This window comes from Triturus cristatus, chromosome 5_1 (assembly GCF_964204655.1).
Source record: "Triturus cristatus chromosome 5_1, aTriCri1.1, whole genome shotgun sequence".
Classification (NCBI taxonomy): domain Eukaryota; kingdom Metazoa; phylum Chordata; class Amphibia; order Caudata; family Salamandridae; genus Triturus; species Triturus cristatus.
The window spans coordinates 441,192,062-441,206,163 of NC_140587.1; the positions used below are offsets into that span (position 1 = coordinate 441,192,062).

The 14,102-nt window shown below is 39.4% G+C and overlaps 1 protein-coding gene across 2 annotated transcripts in view; it reads right to left on the reverse strand.

Moving 5' to 3' along the window:
• Positions 1 to 1,449: 1,449 nt before the first annotated feature.
• Positions 1,450 to 14,102, reverse strand: part of PLEKHF2 (pleckstrin homology and FYVE domain containing 2) — an 81,249-nt gene continuing 68,596 nt past the window's right edge. The window contains exons 2-3 of one of the 2 annotated variants that reach the window (XM_085605225.1): positions 7,102 to 7,278; positions 1,450 to 6,314 (exon numbers count right to left, since the gene is read on the reverse strand). In XM_085605225.1, coding sequence (XP_085461351.1) covers positions 5,552 to 6,314; positions 7,102 to 7,136 — 798 coding nt within the window. In that variant the 5' untranslated portion in view covers positions 7,137 to 7,278 and the 3' untranslated portion in view covers positions 1,450 to 5,551. The remainder of the gene's footprint in view (positions 6,315 to 7,101; positions 7,279 to 14,102) is intronic. The other variant, XM_085605226.1, reaches the window with a different exon arrangement.

A 14,102-nucleotide genomic window follows, 5' to 3' on the forward strand; every position in this document is an offset into this window, starting at 1 on the left:
GCATCTTAAATTCCCCGGATGTTATTATAAATTCGTAGACTATTACTGAATTCGTGAACGGAGGTTTCATTTTCAGAAAGTCCGACTTTTATTAGCTTGACGAGTGTGGCTCAAGTAGACAACCCTTTTAATAATGCCTTCCCACATGACCAATGCTGAGTGATCTTGGACAAAACACTTTTCCTGTTCTACAATTCCCATACCTGGTTAAAACAGAGGTGTTTGGAAAAGAGCTAAATATCAGTATACAAGTTATGGAAATTACTGCCCATGATATGGAGTTTTTTGGGAGCTATTTACGAACATCTGCAGGAATTCCAAGCTTTTTAGTCAACATCTCTCTGCATGTTTGGGCCTGTCAGTCCCACAGACAGACATAACTAGAAAAGGCAAGTCTCTTAAGTCCCATAATGCAGTTGCTGGTAGCTAGGAAGTCAGGAACGAACAAAGGAGGTTCACATGAGATGGGGATACATTGAGGGACGCCATGAACATGCTCTGCTGTGCAAGCCAGGCCCATGTGCTGCACCTGTGCAAGGCCCTTATTTGCTGGTCCACAAGTATCCATGTGCAGCTTGAGGTAAGCAATGTGCCCGCATCAGCAGCAGACCAGGTGGTGTCTTCAAATGTACAGTGGATGTTCTGACTTTAAGAATTACTGGTTGCTATATTTGCACATAAATAGCCACCATTCAGGTTTAAAAAGTATAGGTTGCTGTATTTGCACATTCGTGCAAGTATTTGCAATGCAATAGGTCTTGCATTTGCGACCGTTTAAGCTATTGGCACTGTAAATAACAATGCCTTTTATTTATGTGTTTTGAAAACCTGTATGCGGTGTGTGAACAAGCACTTTGTACTTATAGCTGTTGCTTAAGAGAAGCAAGGCTAGCAATAACTGCACCTCTTTTACTGCCAGCCTTGCTTCTCGTAAACAAGGGCTATAAGTGCAAGTACTTGGGCCATGCTCCAGCAACTGGCCAAACACAAGAGGAAGTCAAGCTGGCATATGCTGACCAAAGAAAGGCAAGCAAATGAGTGACAATGAAGCCAATCAAAGGCCAGAAATGGGCGGGCTCTAAGGTCATTGTAAGTTAACAAAATGTCTTGAAACCGAGAGCGCATTCATTGTCTCAGGCGAGACATAAAAAAAAGTGTAACCCTCGAGAGATACACTGCTTTGCTTTCTACAGGGAATAATGCAGGACTTCTCTTGAATTCATTTGCTATTGTCATTACTCTGGATAGGGCAAATTTCATTGTTTTTTATGTGCAAGTAGGCAACAAGATTAACTGAAAAAGGAACTTTAAAAAAAACAAAAATAGATAATTAAATCCAACCCAACTCCAATTACTAACTTTCCAGACAATAGCATCAGTGGAAGAGGCACACATTAAAAAGAGACTATCAATGCTAAAATATGACTGCTGGAATAACACAAAACCAAATGATGCAAACACAATAAATGTTTATAGAATGGATTCAAAAAGTACTAAAACAAGAAAACAATATGCAGACTATACTTAAACCAAAGGCTAGAGACAAAAGCAAGTCTGACAGCAAAGGTGTTTAAAAATGATTTTTTAAATATTACATTAGCATCTTCCAAGATAATGGCCACTGTCCGAAATTAGATGGAGCTTAAAAAAAATTAACACCATGAGGAAACAAATTCAGTACTGCAATACATATTGGCAAAAATTTCTACCCGGATAGGTTTATTGGACACTGAAAATCAAACCTGATTCAAATTACTGGTAACAAATTAGATTAAGTTATAAAAATGAGTGACTAGAACAGTCACTTTAGAAATACATTTAAATCACCTAGCAAACAGAAGGTGGTACGAAGTGTAAAAAGGTGACAACAAGCATACAAAAGGTGTAAAGTATTAGAAAATGCAAGAAAATGTGAGGAGTCCAGAGAATTATGCATCTGTGTTTATAACTAAATTAAAATAACTATGCATGTTCATAGATAAAAGTTACAGATTTACATGTGTAATAAGGCACATTTGCTTATTGCTCAATCATTGTAAATAAATCCCTTTCATGTGCTTAGCTTAAATCATTAGTAGGACATTATCAAAAGGACTTAATTACAAGCTTCGTCCAAGTGCTTTTTGCTGGTTTTATTTAGCTCAATATTGTTCACATAATGCTACGTACTTTAACAAAGGCAAGAAGGAAACGGGATTTCTTCAGCATACAACAGATCTGGCGTTTCTTTATGGATTGTCCCTGCAAAATTTCATTGCAAACACTAACATGAAACAGCGACCTAAGCAGTTTTGTTTATAATCTCTTAAATGTTCTTTGGCTTGCACCACAGCATCTCCATTTCCTCTTAACTCATCTCCTCATTTAAAAATTTAAAAGAAGTCAAAGTAGTACAAAATGAGTTTAGAAATAGTTATTTTTCTTTTGAAGTTATCTTTCAAGAGAAAAGTAAACACGATCATATTAGGTACAACAAGCCAAATTTAACAAATTCACATAAAATGTTAAATTTTGTAAATAAAAACTGTTAGGGTGACACTAACTAGGTGCAAGAGTTGAATCATCTCATTGCTGATCTAGCATAGCACGGTTCCAGAATACATTTCCTTTCAAATCAATCATCAGACAAAGGAATATGTGCACTAGGTCAAAGAAAGTTTTAGAAAAAGGGTCACATTGTAATACAAGGCGGACAAAACAGTGTTTTCCTATTGGCTATTGTTCAAGAAGCACGAGAAGTATACTCCTTTTGGTTGTAGTAATGTAAAGTACATACTCAATATAAATTGGTTAAATTGTGCTTCATGGCATAAACCACAAGAATCATGTTTCTCAGAAAAAGCTTAAATGTATGTAAAATTATTTAGCAACCCTTCAAAAAGAAGCAGCCATCACCCAAAATGTCAAACTGAATATCAGTTTATTCCTTTTATCTGTAGTCCGAACATTATTTCTGTAGACAATACTATCTATACTCTTGTTCTGAGGCAACAATGGCATGTTTTTGCATTGCTCGAAGGGTCAACTTAAACAGAATGATATAAAGCTTACAAAAATCATAGGCTCAATCAGCCACCTTCAAACCAGTCTCATTTTCAATACAATTTAAAGAATACACTCACTAGTAGTAAAACAATTTTTAAAAAAATGGTTCATCTCCATTAACGTTTTTAGAACAGTCATAAGGAAGCACTGCAAATTTACTCTGTTGCTCAAGTTTAGCAACCTCTGGCAACAGTCACAAGTCTGTATACTTGTATATATGCAATTTGAGTGATTACTAAAATTGAACGTAAGAGCGTTGCTAAACAGCTAACCTTCATAAGAACTGCTGCTGCAGGGGTAAATAAAGTTCATTTAAAAAAGTTTTATTTCAAATGTGACTGCCCACGCTAGGGTTCAGAAATCGCCCAAATTTACATTCCTGCGCCAGACAGATCAATCCCTTTCAACTACAGGTTTGTATACGTACGCACACAGCCCATTTTATTATTGCACAACAGCAATAGGGAGTTGAAAGGGTTACTTTCCCCCCTCCCCAGTTCACTAAGAATTTAAGCAAAGTTAGCAGGAGTTCCTCAGGAAGCCAGCAAAAGTGGGAAGTTTTCCTATGCAACCACAGAGTATTATTACATAATTCAACACTGATAAACCAACACCATTACTCAAACACCAACACTGAAGCAGTCAATGTAGCTTTTTAGACACCAACGGGCTCCAATTAGAGGTGCAGAGAAAGAGGTGCAAAAGGCTCACTGTCTCCGCAAAATAAATACTTGTATTGAAATGACCATGTGCACACAAGTGGCTGTACTTTAGAGACAACTGACCAGCTGTACAGATCACCAACATAGGTGATATTATGGTACGCAATCAAACCCATATTTATCCCCATTTTTATATTTCTCACCCATGTCCAGTAATGAGCTTTAATTAATTTGTATTAATGCACTGGAATCTATATTTTGTTTTTATGTTTGTCATTCCTATTTCGCCACTCACTGTGTGCTAGTTTTGAGAGCAGAAACTGATATATTGGATAAAGACTCCTCAAGCAGAGCTACATGCTGGTTATTGCAAGATCTGGGGCTAGGAGAAGTATTAGATGATTTTGTTAATAATAAAAATTGCAACAGCAGGCCCTAGACTAAAGGCATTCTTAAATGGTCTGAATCTTAAGGTTTAGAAGGGAAAAAAACTACAGCTTTCTACCCGTGGCAAACAAGAGCAGTAGCCCTTTATAGAAAACGAAACCGGTGCAGGTTTCCTTGGGCTATCCCTAGAGATTGCAACACTAACAAACTGCCAGTAGAGAATTAAATAAAAATGTGCATCTACAATTCAAAACTATTTGCCCTTGCCTTAGCAATTAAATACTCTTAAAGTGCCTTGAATGCTCCAAGACGTCTGAAATCAATTTTATAGGCCAAAAGTTAGGAAAAGGTCTTTGTCATCCTAACCGTGTTCAATAAGGCAATGCTGAAAAACATGAATTGTTGCCACATAATTGGTTAGCAGCTAAAAGCCCGAAATTAAACTTTATTTGTATATGAAGCACAAAATTAGTTTCATAACGTTTGCTCCACAATTTTCAAAATAAATAGTGAACTTTTCTTCTTAGTGGGGCTATTTAGGAACAGTGACACCTTAAATTTAGTATTGGTATTAATTAAAACTTTCATTGGACATCTGCAGCTGCCTCATGAAAACTACCACACGCCTTTTTCTTTTATCACAGCACTCATTTGAAATAGCACCATAGATTAAGGGTGGCATGCAACCTCTAATATGGTAGAAGCCTCGATAAGCTTTCAACGTCAATATACCAGTACTGGCATTACAAGGCACTGCGTGGCACAAAAGAAGAAAGTTGTACAAAAAGTAACAATACAATTTGGTTCCAAATTTTACATGGCAACCGATTCATCCGTTACGAAATAAACCTCTGTCCTCAATATTTTATCTACAACCTGCAAACCAAATTCAACATTACGGGTTTGAGGATGAGCCCTTCTTGATTACAACTGGCAACATGCCTATTTTTGCGTTCTCAAACTGTTGGCAGTGTGCCCTCAAACAATGGAAGATGGAGCCTCTTCAAACAATGGAAGATATGGCATCCTCAAACCCTGGACATCCTCAAAACATAGACGACTGTGCTCCATGCATCAGGCGAGGACTACTTTTGTAGTTTGGGAAACTATGAAATTCCACAGAACAAAACAGTCCATCACACTATAACAAATAGGAAGCTATACTTCAATTTCCCAAAATATATAAGACCACTTTCCACAACGGTTTAGCCCAAAAAACACAAGCACGGGAAGCTAGAAAATCTTGGGCAAATTTCAAGCAGCCCACGTCCCTGCATAGGTGAAGAATCCATTAATAAACAGTCTTCTACGGAGGCACATGCAGCTGAGGGTTCTCAGGTAAAATGTATGGCTAAAGAGGAGATATGTTTGTGTCTGGTATGAAACTGGGCATGTCCAGAAGCAGCTCTTCACGGATATCTTTGATCAACCATTGAAACAGCTAAAAATGTGTGTCCTTAATCACTGCTGTCGTCATCCTCGTCGTCATCATCCGACACATTGCCTGGGGGGAATTTTGCTGCCTGGCAGTAGGAGTCTGATCTTGTGGGATAGCAGGGACTCAGTTCCCCAGACGAAAGAATATCATGACAAAAATCGCAAACTCTCACTGGTTTGGAAGACTGGTTTGGAAGAAGAAACTTCTTTTCAGAACATAGCCCACATACAACAAAACCACACTTGCGGCAGTGGTGCCTACGGCTCACTGGTGTGAATTTTACTTTCTGACAGCGCATGCAGACTGTTGCTTCAGAGTCAGGTACCCATACCGCAGCATGTTCATTACTTGGAGTTTTGCCACCTTTAGAGATCAAGTCTGATACACACTTCTGTATGTGGTTCATCCATTCAGACTTTTCAGTGGCTGTGGCTGCATAAACAGCAAAAGACTTAGTTGGGGTCTTAATGAGCCATCCATTCCGTAGATCTCCTTCGTCTAGAATAGACTCAATGGTGACATTTTCCAACGGGATTATGTGTTGCTTGTTATATTTTTTCTTCTGAATTACGATATTGCCATAGACCAGAATATCATTGAAGAGGAAAAACTGTCTGGCTTTGGGCTTTTTCCTGCACAATTTTGTAAGAACTCCTTCTCCAATGAGAACTCTCCCAGGAATTGCCAACGGCTGACCAGCAGTTCCAAAACATCCTTCGACTATGCTTATTCGTCTTGCATTTGCTTCACTGTTTGTTAAACGATCCACCATTTTCAAAATCCTAGAAAAAACAAAGCTTGCATTAGATGTAAGAGTGATAAGCAGAGTTAAGAGTGGCTTTTCACAGGATGCTGTTGCTGAATCAACATGTGTTATCTCTGATAAATTAAAATTCAAAGGTTAAAAGTTAATCTCAAATAAATGTGTGCCCACATTTTACATTGCAAACGTAACAATTATAAGATTAAAGTTTACGTTTCTCTTTATGTGTAGGGAAGATGTGTAGGGCAGACAGCGTAAAGTTACAATTGCATTTGTTCAGGTATGGAATATAAGAGGACACAATCACATTTATCTTGTGCTCTTTAGATACTGTTCTCAAAGTCTATGTATAAACCATAAAGTCAGCTATGGTCAGGAGGCACCGATTCGTTTATTCCTCAATGGATGGCGCCTTCACAAAAGCAGACTATATGCAACAATCCTTATTTACTTAATAATGACAAATACAATTCTAAACTTGTCAATATTAGCAGCTTAACATACTTTTTTTTGTTTTATATAACTAGGAAATTTCAACCAGCCCTAGCGTGCTCAGGCTCTTGCGCTTACATGAAGTAAGACTGCATCAAAAAGTCTCTTCCAACTAGATTTACTGCTTTCTTTGGGAGTGAGGAACACCTCCTCTCAAAGGAAACAAGTGGCGGGCATGGATGTGATAGATCAGTAAATGTGATAACCACCGGAAACAGTCTACTAGGGAATAGATTATATTTACAAAATGTTAACTCCCAGAAATCACACCTCCCATTCATTTGATCTTAAACTGAAAGACGTTTATTACCTACCAGGCTACGGACTTTACTACTCCTGTGAACAGCATCCCATCATCAAAGAGAGAACTGTCTCTCCTTTTAACGGATTATCTTGTTATTCCTTCTCTCCCACACTCACAGGCTTCCGAAAACGCCTTTTTTCGTTCTAACAATACGTCGCTCATCTTGCACTCAAGATATTCTGTACTTCTGCAAATGCAAATATGATGTTTGTACCGATGGTTCAGTTTTATTGTCCCCTCGAGTCTGCATAAGGCAATTTTTCTTCATAGAAACCTCCTCCAATATCTTGTAAATCTGTTACTATGCTATGTTTTTATTCCACTTACCAAAACCTCAACAAAACAAAGTAAACAAAATCAAGGTCATGCTATTGGCGTATTTTGTGCACATCCTTTCTTTTAAAAATAATCACATTAAAAAGGTAATCATTATAATCATATCATGATCATAAGCTGAATTTAACCCACTTGCCCCCTCTGGAAAAGTGTGTCCATGTGGCAAAGTGCTTATGTATTGCTTTTTAAGGAACAAAACAAAAACGCATCTGGGGTCTTGTGTTCACCAGACATTTCCCGGCATGTACATTTACTACACCATCTTCGTTTTTAGGTCTCGCCTACGCAGTGGACCTCTTGGAATCGATTTTCTTTTTTGCCCTAAAACGTGCACGCTTTGCATTGCTTTCAATGGCAACGCGTGCACGTTTGGCGATTCCCTTGCGGGAGCGAGCGGCGCCATCTGTTAACAATTATCACGCTCTCTCCCGCAAGGAAAACACTGCGCGTCCCTGCTCTCCGCCGCACTCCCCCCCACCCCTCCCACAATTGGCTGCTAGAGCTGTTCAGAGGCACGTGACTGGAGCGTGCGCTGGAGGCCTGCTGCCTGGAGTCCGTCACTTGGAAAAGGTATGTGCCGTGAGTGCTGGGATAACTACACCCCTGTGCTGTGTTCATGCATATTTTTTCACTGAATTTGCATGTTTGGGGAAGGACTATTGAGCGGAATCTTTTGCTTCATGCTTTTTATCCATTCATTAAATATGAAAAGATTTGTTCTTTTAAACCAGAAGAACATGCCTCTCCCGCGCAAGTGTACTTATGGCTTATTTATTAAATTTGAGTTTGCGTGCACAGCTTCAGTATTGTGCCACCAGAGTTCCATCTCCCGGGCAGTGCACCTCAAGGGGTCTCTGCGGTCGCGCAGAGGGTGCTAGCCAGGTGTTCTAGGCGCGGCAGTAGTCCGCTTCCGGTCTTCGTTCATGAGCGCCAGCAGAAGAGGCAGCCTGTATTTTCCTCTGCCCAGGAAGGAATGCTAGTAGGAACAATAAGAACATCAGAGGGTCCCTGTACTAATAGATAGTGGGGTAGAGTAGCAGGGAATAAACAATTGAAAATACAAGAAGAAACAACCCCTGTGACAAAATAACCTCTCAAAAACCACAGAAAAAGAACAGTGAATTATTATCTGTTTTTGTTTTATTATAAAAACATATATAGTTGTAAATCAATTTCTTTTTTTTGAATAAATCGTTTCATTTTTTGTAGATAAATATTCACACATCACTAACAATAATTCAAACTAAAGTAGACGAAGCAATACAATCAACGAACATATATAAAAAGTGACAATAGTACAATTTACAGAATAATCATAAACAAATGTCAGTAATACAATACAAAAACCATATAAACATACATTTGCGCCAATAAATACACAATTACGCCGACGCGCGTTTCGGAGTCTTCCTTCTTCAGGGCGGTATTGGTATTACAAGGGCGGAGAAGTTTGAAGTAACGTACTACAATAAACCAACAGAATAAAGAAATAACTAACATAAATTGGCTTTAAGCCTCGTCACAAAAAGTTCTGTGGAGAAAGATAACGAGGTTATCAATTATCAAATATGCGAAAAATATATATTTAACGAGCACATAATGCTTCCAAGTTGCTAGAATATGCGGAGAGCTAAAGAATAAAAATAAAAAGATATAGATTTGAATGAAACAGAAAATGATAAGAGTCCTTTGGTGAAAAAGTAATTGAGAACCCATTGTCTAAGGAGAAGGAAGTGAATATTTGAAAGAAAATTATTAAAAAATACAGAGGAATAATAATTCAGTGATGAATCATGACAAATCACCTAAAAGTGCGACCCCTGCAATAACACAAATAAGGAAAACATACTACACACTTGTAATCTTGATAGGGAAACTCGCAATCCAATGAAGCCAGAAGTGGATAAAATGAAGGAGCCTTCCCAAAACTTAGAATGCAGCAAGGGATGGAAATACCAGATCTAGTTCTTAGGTCAGTAATGAGTCTGGAAAAACTAGGGAAGATAAGCATAATGAGCCTCAAAGGTCAATCACAGAGGTCTCTTAATGCTAAGGTGAGTACTAATATTAAGATGATTACACAACACTTACAGGGTGCGTAGGAGTAGTCTTAATAGCGATAGGGGCATAGACTCCCAGGGTCAGGATTCATGCGGAAAATGCCAAAACGCTAGCCCTGTAGACTTAAGTCTACATGTAATATCTGTAAAAAGACGAGAATTCTTAATATCTAGCTAGCTCCTTAGAGTAATAGTCAATGGATTTAAAAGGATGATTGCATAAAACTTACAGGGTATATGCAGATATACTCCTAGTGGCGGTACGGAAATAAGCGTGAGAGTCCGAATTCATGTGTCACAAACCCCAACAGTCTAGCTGCGACTCAGACCAACAGTGGGTCTATATTCAATATAGTCTGTCAAGAGGAACAGAACAACAATGTTTAAGAAAAAGGGACCATTAGTATCTGGCATTTATCAAAAAGAGCACAAGCTAGGATTAACTCTACATCCACAGCAAGACAAGATCACAAAAATCAATACCTGGGCAGTTCACACAGCAAGAACTTACTTCACTGGAAAAAGAATTAGATCGCCAAGGTAGAATTCCTCGTTACCCCACCGCTGCGTAAATGGGTCACAGATAGAGTCGTCGTTTAAATAGTGCAGGTAGAGGTCAGGGGGTAGAGGCGGGAAAAACAAAGAGGCCACACCTGAGGACGATTAAGTGACTCCGAGGGTCTCAAATTCAAAGCCTCATGCAGCGTGTAGTAGCGGCCGCCATCTTGGAAGAGGGGCATGAATGAAGGGGAGAGATCGATGTAGTTAATCTAAAACTACTAGAAGAGGTCTGTATCCAGGCTTGGAACAAAAATATCCATTTAACCGGGATTACTTAAAGTGGAAACTGAAGATATAGCAGTATCGTTAAACGGATGACAGAATGAGTCCGGATATACAGCCTAATGCAGCGTGTGGTAACGGGCGCCATCTTGGAAAAGGTGCAGATGGAGGAGAATGAGTCACACCAAAGAGTTGTCCGTGCTCTGACAAAAATATCCTTTTGAACGGGTTATTTAAAGTAGATCCTGGAAATATTACGGTCTAGTTAGATGGATATTAAAACTAGTTGGGGAAAGTCGAGTTCGTGGCCAGTGCAATATATATCCTCGGCCGCCATTTTGAAACGGTGCAACTAAGAAAACAAACGATGAAATTACTTAGGAGCCCCCAGAGGACAAAAAGGATCAGAGTTCAGGAATAAAGAACACGTATCAATTTACAGAGATATATTAAGAATAGATACTGGGGATCTTATAGTCTACTAGTAAGAAATTGAGTTGGTATTGGGGAAGTCAAGGTTACACAAGACTGTATATTCACAAGAGACTAATGCTTAGAAGTTATAATGCACATCAAAATATCAATAGATGGCATTTTCCCAGGGAAGGGATTCATTGAGTCCATTGTCAAAAGTCTGAAGAGTGAATATCCAAAAAACTTCTCTCTTCTTCCTGAGTGCTTCGGTATTGCGGTCTTTAGGTGTTTTTATCCGTTCCAGGATTAACCATTTAAGGTCTTTAGTCAAGTGCTGTTTTTCAATCCAATGTTTGACTAAAGGAGCTCCTGCACGTTTGTTGTTGATGGATGATTTATGTTCGCAAAAGCGGACACGCATCTCTCTGCTCGTCTCACCCACATAGCCTTTGCCACACGGGCACAAGATTAAATAGATCACATTCATAGTCCTGCAGTTCGACATTTCTGTAAAGGAGAAAGTCTTTTTACCCCATTCAAGGGTCGGAGTAGTTTTAACAAAAGCACATGCCTGGCATCCGCCACACTTATGCGAGCCGAAAATAGGTGAAGCACCCGTAATAGAGCGTTGGATCAAGGGATTTTCAGTAGGCAAAATTGATTTCACCAATACATTTCGCAAATTCTTATTCCTGCGAAATGCAAAAATGGGCTTAGGTAGATCTTTCTGTTGGTAGCCAGAATTCAGGATATGCCATGAAGAATTGATCGCTTGGCGGAGTTTATTGTTAAAGTTGGAGTGCTTAGTAACAACTACCAGTTTTTCCTGGGTATTTCTACTTTTGGGGATCAACTAAGTGTCTCGATAGTAATATTTGGCCTTTTTGTACGCATCCTTAATAATTCTATTGGGGTATCCCTTATTCCTTAGCTTGTTTTTGAGGGTCTCTGCATGTTCTTCAAAGGATTGTATACACATGCAGTTCCTGCGGAGACGCAGGAACTGGCTGAAGGGGATACTGTCCTTCTGGCTACGAGGGTGATAGCTTTGGTATTGGAGGAGGGTGTTGCGGGCCGTAGGTTTAGTATATAAAGATACCTGAATCTGATCTTCAATGGCCTTTATCCAGATATCCAGGAACTCAATTTTCTCTTTTGCTTGTTTTAGAAATGAATTTCAAATGTGGATCGCAAAGATTGATCCAAAGAATAAATTCGGAGAGTTGCTCCTCCGGTCCCCTCCAAATACAAAAGATGTCGTCAATAAACCTATGGTAGTAGGTGATATTCTCCGAGAATGTACCTTTGAGGCTCATTATGCTTATCTTCCCTAGTTTTTCCAGACTCATTACTGACCTAAGAACTAGATCTGGTATTTCCATCCCTGGCTGCATTCTAAGTTTTGGGAAGGCTCCTTCATTTTATCCACCTCTGGCTTCATTGGATTGCGAGTTTCCCTATCAAGATTACAAGTGTGTAGTATGTTTTCCTTATTTGTGTTATTGCAGGGGTCGCACTTTTAGGTGATTTGTCATGATTCATCACTGAATTATTATTCCTCTGTATTTTTTAATAATTTTCTTTCAAATATTCACTTCCTTCTCCTTGGACAATGGGTTCTCAATTACTTTTTCACCAAAGGACTCTTATCATTTTCTGTTTCATTCAAATCTATATCTTTTTATTTTTATTCTTTAGCTCTCCGCATATTCTAGCAACTTGGAAGCATTATGTGCTCGTTAAATATATATTTTTCGCATATGTGATAATTGATAACCTCGTTATCTCTTTCTCCACAGAACTTTTTGTGACGAGGCTTAAAGCCAATTTATGTTAGTTATTTCTTTATTCTGTTGGTTTATTTTAGTACGTTATTTCAAACTTCTCCGCCCTTGTAATACCAATACCGCCCTGAAGAAGAAAGACTCCGAAACGCGCGTCGGCGCAATTGTGTATTTATTGGCGCAAATGTATGTTTATATGGTTTTTGTATTGTATTACTGACATTTGTTTATGATTATTCTGTAAATTGTACTATTGTCACTTTTTATATATGTTCTTCGTTGATTGTATTGCTTAGTCTACTTTAGTTTGAATTATTGTTAGTGATGTGTGAATATTTATCTACAAAAAATGAAACGATTTATTCAAAAAAAAGAAGTTGATTTACAACTATATATATTTTTATAATAAAACAAAAACAGATAATAATTCACGGTTCTTTTTCTGTGGTTTTTGAGAGGTTATCTTGTCACAGGGGTTGTTTCTTCTTGTATTTTGAAATGCTAGTAGGAACAGTCAGTCTCGGGGAAAGGCAGCATGTCGGATGTTTTTACGAGGCCTAAGGCAGCAAGCTAACATCACCTGGTGCCCTCTATGGGTATTAGCCACGTTGGATGCCTCGACATTAATAGATGCAGCATGCTTTCTTTAATATCTTTGTATTATGTTGCTGCACGAGGGTGGGCCCCAGCAGACTAATAGCACCGCCCCCTCACCCCCCCCCCATCCCCCCTTCTGGCGGGCATGATAAGGGCAAACTTACCAATAAAGAGGCGATTTGAGCGCTACACCAGAGGATCTCCTCGGTTCCCGATTACACGGAGTTCAGAAGACCACCCATCTCCAGGGTGAAGTGATATCTTTGTTCTGGAATAATTCTATTGGGTAACCAGATCGCCTGACTTCAGAGTACAACCCAGAGGTAGCAGCCAGCCCTTCACCTCTGCACAGATCAGAGCGAGGCCTTGCAGCTCCTGAGTGAAGCCAGTACCCTTTCCTAGAGCTCCTCTGCAAACGCGTGGGCTCCGTCGCTCAGAACTCGAGGGTCCTGGAGCATTGTGTTCCACGCGCTTGCTATCGGGAATATGGGTAGTCCTAGAGCGTCCTCACGGCACAAAGCCGTGTTTTGTGCCTGCACCCAATTTGTGAGCGAGCGAATCCAAGCTTCCAGCAGTCGAGGCTCAGGGCGCTTTCAACGTCTAGTGACCAAACGCTTAGCAGTAAGTGTAGATATAATGCTTCATAGCCCTGACAGGAGGCTGACATGCTTTGTAAGATGGGAAGCATGTTGTACTGTAAGTTGTGTTTAGTTTGAAAGAGCATGGGTTATAGTGTGGGTAATGTAGGAAGTGTTATAGTCTCATGTGATGACCATAGTGGTGCTTTTATCCTGTCTTCGGCCACTGTGCTGAAGTGTATGGTGGAGAAAAGAAGTGAGGGATAGGACGCTTGAGCTTTATATGATTGCTGTTGTAAGAGTGTGGCTTGTGATGATTGCTTATGCGAGAAGCCTGGACGTTGTGCATAATGTGAAGTGGATTGCTCTTCTTGTATCACTGTGATAGTGTAGCTGCATTTATTCCTAGTGTAGCTGCATTTATTCCTAGTGTGCAAGAAAGCAGAGTGAGAGAGGGGA